This window comes from Coenobita brevimanus, chromosome 2, assembly GCF_032717465.1.
Source record: "Coenobita brevimanus isolate Jiangsu-jjx chromosome 2, ASM3271746v2, whole genome shotgun sequence".
Taxonomy (NCBI): domain Eukaryota; kingdom Metazoa; phylum Arthropoda; class Malacostraca; order Decapoda; family Coenobitidae; genus Coenobita; species Coenobita brevimanus.
Window position 1 is genome coordinate 21,636,754 of NC_136955.1, and position 9,077 is coordinate 21,645,830.

Sequence of the window (9,077 nt, forward strand, 5' to 3'; positions counted from 1 at the left end):
GAGAAACTTCAAGAGGAGCGTTTAGATATATCCTTCACTGACTCCTCCAACATGAGATACTTCAACGTGAGACACACTTCCAAAGTTAAGTAGAATAGTCCCGAGGAAAGTTCACCGTTATACACTAGCTCACCACTTCAAAACAGCAAATGTGAGACAAGTGGTAGCGAAGCAATAGCCAACATTCATCTATCGGGTAACTGTGTGAGAAGGATGAGGATGGAAGAGAGAGGAGAAAGGGACTATCAGCTCCCCCAGGCTTCCTCCTCCCTTATCCTTTCCCCTGTCACACAGTGATGCCAGGCATTTGCGTGTCTGGTTGCTGCTTCACTAGTGGTTGTCTCACGCATAATAGTCCGAACTGGCGGGCAGGTGTAAAAGGCAGAACTTTCCTCGAGTGTACGATCATAAGCAAAAGTTCCCAGACGGTTCCCTGCTGGTCACGACGATGGAAGGTGTTATGTGAAGTATTTTAATGTGATAGCAATATGAAGTGCCCAACAGAGTATTAAAAGGAAGGTTACCGTCTGACGTCCAGGGGGTGGATGAGAAACATGGAAGACAGGATACAACGTCGGTAGGAAGCAATCGGAGAATGTAAAAAAGACGCATCCTTACTCCCCAGTCCAACTCACCGACAACATGAAGAGTGAAGGCCCTGGATATCTTCGGCTCTGTTGACACCTGACACTCGTAGGTACCTGAGTCTGACACCTTGGCTTGGGCGAGGCGTAGAGTCCAGTCATCAGAGCCCTCAGAGTGTAGTGCAGAGAAGCGTTGGTCTGTCGTGTACGTGAAGAACCCTGCCGTCAACACCTGCACGTCTTGGTGACGCATCCATGTTACCTATAATTAAGACAAAATAACAATACTCTTTTTTACCCTAACATAGTCTAATTTTGCCATTTCTCCATCCTGAATACTGAGTTGTGATAATAGATGAACACTTGAACATGATGCTGGCCAAGAAGAAGCTCTATGGCAAGGATGTGGGATTGTAGCACTTTCATTGTTTGTCACGGAGCTGTATGAAAGAAGATACAAAAGGACGAAAATCTGGGTCCAGTTAGGTGAAAGTAGTATAGACAATATCCAATCATCAATCCATCTTCTGGCCTTATACTGACCAATTAGGAACGTGGGAGTACAGAGCTAGGCTAATCAGTCCAGACATTAAAGGTGAAAGAGGCCAGTCACTCGTCCCTCTGTGGTATTAACTAAGCAAACAACAACAAACAACCCTTGGATGCAAACCCTTATAGCCCATATCTGGTTAGAGTTTTTATTACACACTAACTATGATGCATCCATACGTAGACAATATAAATAGTATATCATTTGGACGGAGGTACAGTAGGTTTCCCTTTAGCAGGCTTGATCGTCTCCTGTTAACGAGAACAAGCGTAAACTGAGGGATCAACCGTTAAAGTGATCCCCTATCCTCCCCCTCCCCCCAAAAAAAGGTTAAAATCTTCTTAGACAGTAATATTACTGTAGTTGAATTACATATCACGGACGCATTTCCAGCCGTATGACACATTTACATAACTTTATAATGCATTAAAAGAATTCGTGTAACTTGTGACCAAGAGACACGCAGTGGTTCTCTTAATTTCCTTGTTCGTATTTTGTAAGTATTGCATCTATCTGATTGATTAAACTGCTATATATACGACTTTTCATATTTTTTTTTATTGCGGCAGTAGACCCTGGAATGAGGAAGTCCTACAGTGTCCTCATTTACGTCTTAGATATCAATAGTTGCCTGCAATTTTGTCCTTAGCCATGCATAGATTGTTTTAATTATTCACTTTTTTACTGATCATTATTGTCATTAGTGTTAATAAGCAAAGTTATGCTAATTTGTACTTCAAAAACTGATCCCCTCTTTTCATATACTGTATATCTCTGTGTTGGCATGTTATTTTCCTCATGTTTGTTTCAACCGATTTAATAAAACTTTCACAGCATACAGCACACACACAGCTCAGCCTGGTGGAAAAAAAATCATGGTAACTGGTGTTCAAACAGCTACGGGAATGTAAGTTTAATGTGGCAAAAGTTTCATGGCTAATTTTTTAAGCAATGATAGTCTGCTGTTTTTCATGATAATTGAATGCTCGAAGCGGCAGTTTGATCACAGCACAACACTAATGTATTTATGATATTTTTATTATACTTGGACTGACCAGAGTTTTGTGATTTATGTCAAGTATTTGGGGGATTTACTGAGCTTAATGAAATTTGAAAAGGTTTATATTTGGGAGAGGCGGTGGCTGAATCGGAAGGAGGCGGCCTGCAGTCCGAATGGACCCAGGATCGAATCCCGGCTTGGGCAGGGAACAGTTAAAGGATTTGAATTTCCTAAAAGCAGACTTTCCTGAACTACCAGATGACCCTCCGACATGTCGTAGAAATACCCCCGCAAATACCAATACACCAGTCCTGTATGAGACAGCCCTAGCATGTATTCAATATGGACGGTGGGTGTTAGCGCCGAAGTGGTGACATGTGGAGGTGTAGGAGGACTACTGGGCCTTGGGATAGGTCACTGCCACCGAGATGTAGGCCCTGATGTCTTTGCCCAGAGTCGGACGAGTAAAAAAAAAAAAAAAAAAAAAAAGCTTTGAATAAAATGTAAATAATAATAATAATAATAATAATGATAACAATAACAGTAATAATAATAGCAATAATAGACCCATGATCAAAAAACTAAACTTGAAAGAATTCTAGGCATTGGTGTTTGGTATCGCAGCCATTATATAACCACTGCATAATTTGGTACCAAGGACAAATAAAGGCATAACAGAGTCTTACAAAAAAAAAAAAAAAAAAAAAAAAAATTACATTTTAAAAGGCAAGTTCCATTCACATCTGTTCAAGGAGAAAAAAACAAAATCTTAAAGGCAACTTAAGTGAGCAAAATCATGGCATTTCTCAAAGTTTGCTTCTAACAGATAAATACGGGAAATGTATCCACTTGTATTTACAATTCATATGAAAAGAATGGCAGTGAAATAGCGTTGGACAGTGCGACATGGAGGCGATTTGTTTGTGGCCACTCCGTAAGCCTTACGGAATTGAGGAGTCTGGCAATAGATAGATAGACAGATGAAAAGAATAGAAAAATAAGCAGGTTGACGACACGTTCGAACCAAACTGGTCTCGTATCGCTACTGCAATTGGAATTTGTACAAGTGTTTTTTGAGATCTTTGTATTATCGTCTCGTGGTTGTGTAGTTGTCTTTTAATTATTTCCAGCTCGACTTTATATACTGTTTTGTACTATAAAATAATAAAGCACCCATAACGAAAAACAAAATCGTAAAATGCGTCACATGAATACTTATATAATTGCTTTGCTTTCATGTGATGGAACTGAGCAACTCCCACAATTTGAAAACTTAGTCATTGGTGTATGGAATTCGGTGAGCTATAGTTATGAAGAAGTGACGCCACTCTTTAACTGCCAGTCAAAATTGCCTTCCAGTCTGACAACACTTGGCCATCAACTAAGCTGAAAGGGGGTAGGGATTGCTGGTCCGTTATGAGTAAATGCACTGTAGCAATTTTCAGGTTAATCAGTTCAGAGGTTTGGGCTTGAGGTAATGATATCAAGCGTCGATTAGAAGAACAATCAACACGTAGAAGGAAGGGAATAAACAAAGCATTTCCTTGTAGGGAAATGTAGGACGAGGGCTAGAATTAACTAGATCATAGGCCAGATGAAATTTCCCTGATCAGACTATTGAAATATTAACCCCAAAACTGAAGTATCTTCCTAACTACTCGCACTAGAGAACTGAAAACAAAACCAGATGATTTCTGTAGTAAACATGTCATTGCCAATATATCTGAAAAGGCAGTTAAGAACGTCCTCCACGCTATCCCCACCTCCCTGCTGTTACGGTTGGTGTTGATCTGTGACCTTTAAGTTGATTCCAATTGAGCACTGATTCTTACCATGCGGTTTGAACTGGGCGACTGAAGCACTAACAAGACGATTTCAGCAAGATAATATTGAGTCGATGAATAAAGACCAATTTAATAGTAACCAGATGACTGAAAACAGATCAGTGTTAGACAACCAATCATTTACAGAGGCCAGCCGATTTTGGTATTAACCTGATGATTACGTAAACCAGATGCTTTATTTATTTATTTTTCTACTTACCACACGATTCCCAAGGTGTTTGACGAGGCAGTGAAGAAAAGCAGTTCTGCCAGCAGCTGCCACCACCCTGTTGCTGCTGCTGTTGTCGAACTGTGGCCTCAGGAGGGGTTGGTCCCACCTTGGCGCCGGTCGGGAGGGGGGTGCTCGCTCCAGACGGTTATTGCCGCGAGTGCTCTGTGGGGTTGGAGGGAGAAAGTATAAATAAAGAATCTGAAACCTATTAAATCCGGTGACGCATTTTGTTTGTTTACTTTGTTTTAGCACGTGGAAGGTGCAGGAGAGGGAGGCCTTCAGGCAGTGGCACCAATTAAAGTGGGTAGTGAAGGTACCCGATTACTCAAACGTCCCTCACCTTCTGTATCTCCCAAAGGAGTATAATGGACTACTGGAAAAGGACAGCTTCAGCCTGCAGTTGACCAGGGTCACGTCCACATGGGCCTGGAGCTCAACGACAACAGCTCCAGATTCGTAAATTCCATTCGTATATATTTCTGCCTGAGAGATTATGAGTATTCTTTTTCAAACAGAATATAATCTTTTAGAAATAACTCGAATAAAATAAACGAGACGAAATATAACACAAGGCAAAAAATTTATTCTTTACTATATGATAATCAAATCTCCACACTAGTAAAGTGCTCTGGTTATATATTTTTTTTTATTTCTTTTATTTTTCACTTCCGGTATACCCACTAATTTGACTATGAAGTATTTCGTAGCTGTGCTAAATGAAAAAACCAAAAACTGAAACACCCGCTCCACGCACGCATCAACACGGTCACCATGGCAGCGTCTTAATTTCATGGTTTTTATCTTAGACAGTACTCATACAGATCAGGAGAGACTTCTTGAAAAGAGGGGATGAGAATATAGCATTCCTTAATATCTTCTACTTTCACGGGTTCTCTTTTAAGCTTAAAAATTTTGTCTGATAGCGGTAAGTGTATATGTAAGGGATGTATTCAGCCTTTCGGGGCTATGCTCACAGAAATTGTTTGAATGTACTCTCTCTTAGGGGTGGGCGTATCGATACCAAAGTATCGATACTTTCGATACTACCCTGGTATCATGAAAGTATCGATACAAATCGTGGAGGTATCGAGTATTATGAGTACTTTATATAAATCAATTACATTTGAGTGATATATTTTATTTCCTCACACTTTCTCCCTGGCACTTTAGTCACTCTCATACGTCTGAACGCATCACATTACAGTACTGCGGAGTCTCTGGGTTGGGGGATGAATCGGGGGAGGGGAGCAGCGTTCATAACAGAAATTTAATAACAGATTTCATATGGAGAACAGTTACTGTTATTTTAAGAGGCAGAGTATGTCAACACTATTAATGACATATAATAGTTTAATCAAGCATTGGCAAGCGCTACAGTTATTAAGTAGCAGACTCGAATTTCCATTTGTTTTGTACCATGTCCAGTCCACCCGAGTGGCGACTGGCAGAAGTGCTACTCTAGACACGTGTACTGGACGAGTGAATAGTGCTCGTGCACTTCCTGTTCAAACTTCAAAGTTCGGTGTGGTTGTTGGTATAGCTGGACACATATGAATTCGTTGGAGAAAAGTGGCTATTGCTTGGCACTTCTGCTTCGCCATTTTTATCCCAAATAATGGCTTCTGCATCTTGGTATGTCCCAATACTGGGATATAAGGATCTTGAATCATACTGGGAGTGAGCTATGCACCTTCCACCTGGGGCATGTACCGACGAATTAGATTGTGAACAACTATACTTAATACTGGTAACCACCATATTTATTCTCAGGTAAAACAATAAATCACTTCAGTTATTAAACAAGAGTGACAATGGCCTCAAGAAAATGGCAGAGACAAGGTGCTGAAGTGCAGGTGTAAAGGAGCATACTTTGGACGATGGTGATGAAACCTTATGAGAAAGTGTAAGGTGTCATATAATGTGGAGAAAGAATTGTGCATAGTGGTAGCACACTAGTAACATGATTAAACATTTGAAGATTAAGTATCGAGAAGAATACAAACAGTGTTGAAGTTAAGCGTAAAAAGGAAAGCCCGCAGGTACCTCCAAAACCAGTTTCAACCTTCAGTCTTGGAGAGTTTCAGACAGTCAGGAAAGTATCCAGGTTAGTATAAATTTTTCGGCATCACTTTAGGAAGATCTCACGCCCCTTATTTCTAATGTTAGGAAAAATAGTAGAGATAGGGCCTGACTACGAGCCAAATTGGATGTGAAACTTCAAGTGATACAGTTTTTCGTCTTGAATATGTTTATTTCTGTCAGCTCCCCTCTGACCATCATCCATGCATGTTCCCATGAATCTAAATTTTTTCACCATTGAATAAACCTCTTATGCCTTTCTTAGATCAGGAAATGTCAAGAATCTTTTAATTTTTTTCATGCAAAGGGAAAAATACAACTAGTTTCTTTTGCATGACTTTGTTGTCAGTTTTATGAAGGTTTTTTGGATATTGTTTGTAACTTTGTATATTTTATTGTGTGTGTGTTTAAGTTACATGAAGTGCCTCTTTCACACTTTACTATTTCACAACTAGTCGGCCTATAACCTAGAACACACTTCCCTCGGCATACTTTGAGTCTTTCTATGATCTGAACTTCTTCAAACACCTGTACACAGACCGTTATGATTTTATCTTTTTTACAAGAAAGGAAGAAAAAATCTAGTAGCATGACAAAACTATTTCTGGATAATATTTACGTTATGTGCTCCAGGTTATTTTTGTTTTTTGTGCTTAAAAAATCTTCAAATACTGTACCATTATTTCTTATTATTTCTGTGAGAAATTTGTCTGCAACAATTATTATTTTTCAGTTGATAGGTTAAGTTAGGTTAGGATAGGTTAAGATTAGGTCATGTCAGGTTAGATTAGATTAGGTCAGGTCAGGTTAGATTAGGTCAGGTTTAGTGAGTTAGCCCTATAGTACATTAAGATTGTATGAGGAGTAGGGGGACTTGAAACAGTACAAGAAAATTTTATTTCCAACAATTAATATTTGCAAAAACAATTTAAGATGTTATTTGAACTTTTTGAAGATGATCTAAGAACAAAAAGAAAAAAAATGGAGTACGTGTTGTAAATATTTACCCCTTTACCCCATTACTTATTACAGAGGGCTCACTCCAGGGCAACAGCTATAACTAAGAAACTTTTGAAGCTGATAACCATTGACCTGCAACCAATCTCAATTGTGGAGGATCAGGGCTTCCCTAAGAATTTGTCCAGGAACTTGATTCAAGATATGTAATCCCAAGTAGAAAGGTCTCTCATGCGCACAAGCTCTCCTCAGTTATTTCAGACTGCGAAAGACAATGTAAAGTTAACTATGGCAGATGCCAATGCCATTACCTTGACTACAGACTTATGGACATCTAGGGCAGGTGAGGCATACATATCTGTGACCAGCCACTCTTATTGATAGTAACTGGATGCTCCATTCACATGTTTTGGAAACCACAAACCTGCCAGGTGAACACACTGCTGATGCAATTGCAAATAAACTGAAAACCATTGTTGATGACTGGGGAGATTGCGGTGAAAATATTATCTGTAGTTACTGACAATGGAGCAAACATGGTAGCTGCAATTCGTCAGTTAGGTTACTAGACATATACCTTGTTTTGCTCACACCCTCATTTTAATTGTAAAGGATTCACTGAAAGAACATGAGACATTAGGCAAAGTGTTGCAGAAGTGTAGCTCAGTTCTAAGCTTCTTCCATCACAGTAGCAAAGCATCAGACAAACTCAAGGAGATTCAAAAGCAACTGAGGCTTTTTACCAGAGCATAAATTGATCCAGAGTGTTGAAACACGATGGAATTCAGTGTTTTATATGATAGAGAGAATTGTTGAGCAGGAAATCAAGCTATCACCACTGCTCTTTGTCTTCTAGGAAGAAATTCATTATGTATTGATCAGGATGATTTGCAAGAGCTTAAAAAGGCGATTGCAGCACTGCAACCCTTTGAAGAGGTAACGCGAGAAATCTCAGCAGAGAAGTATGTTTCAATATCTAAAGTAATTCCTCTCACTACACTACTTATGAAAGCTTCTGCAAATCTATATCAAGATCAGACAACGAGTTAGCAGGCTACTTGGTGCAGCAGTGTAGTAGACGCTTTTTCTGCAAATATAGAGATGAATTACCCAATAGCAGTCCAAAAGTACATTTTTAGATCCCAGGTTTATAGAGGCCTCCCATTTAAGAGCAATGAATCAATGGAAATGGCTAAAACTAAAAAAACTAATCTCGTGAGCTGCAGACAGAAAGACAGGATCAGTCAGTGCATACAAGTAGATGGACTGAGTCCGCCATCAGATGAGTCAGTCCCATCAGAAATACTGATATTTGGGCAATGTTTGACAGTGCAAGGGGAAAGGTCACAGCAGGATCGTTCTGCATCTACAGAGGCTCATGTTGAAATAAGAAGGTATGTTGATGAATCCATCATCCAGTAGGCTGGATGACCCTCTTGACTGGTGGAAGATGAGAGAACTAAATTATATAAAACTGAATATAATTGCTAGGAAATATCTCGGATTAGTTGCTACATCAGTTCCCTCAGAACGTCTGCTTTCAAAAGCTGGGTACTCAATAAGTGACTGACGAAGCTGCCTGAAGGGAGAAAACGCAAACATGATCTTGTTTCTGAACAGTTATCTGGAAATGGCTCTACTGTGGCTGAAGAGAATAATTGAGTATTCTCAGTAACCACAGTTTACCCTCCTGATTTCCAGTGACTTGCCTTTACAGTTCACAGTCATATTTTGAAGTTAATGAGGTAACCTCTGTTATACAGAAATACTTAAGTTTTGTTTGAAGATATACTGCAAGGATGTAAACTTTTTTTTTCCATATGGAGATAACACTGCTTAAATTTGGTTGTGT

At 39.5% G+C, this 9,077-nt stretch overlaps 2 protein-coding genes across 2 annotated transcripts in view; one reads left to right on the forward strand and one right to left on the reverse strand.

The window, feature by feature from the left end:
- The window catches only part of LOC145391813 (zwei Ig domain protein zig-8-like), a 38,096-nt gene extending 33,115 nt beyond the window's left edge, over window positions 1-4,981 (reverse strand). The window contains exons 1-3 of the mRNA XM_080266305.1: window positions 4,916-4,981; window positions 4,178-4,351; window positions 636-846 (exon numbers count right to left, since the gene is read on the reverse strand). Coding sequence (XP_080122431.1) covers window positions 636-846; window positions 4,178-4,351; window positions 4,916-4,981 — 451 coding nt within the window. The remainder of the gene's footprint in view (window positions 1-635; window positions 847-4,177; window positions 4,352-4,915) is intronic.
- An 823-nt stretch (window positions 4,982-5,804) lies between these two features.
- The window catches only part of LOC145391824 (hemicentin-2-like), a 139,416-nt gene continuing 136,143 nt past the window's right edge, over window positions 5,805-9,077 (forward strand). The window contains exons 1-2 of the mRNA XM_080266315.1: window positions 5,805-5,866; window positions 6,168-6,293. Coding sequence (XP_080122441.1) covers window positions 5,805-5,866; window positions 6,168-6,293 — 188 coding nt within the window. The remainder of the gene's footprint in view (window positions 5,867-6,167; window positions 6,294-9,077) is intronic.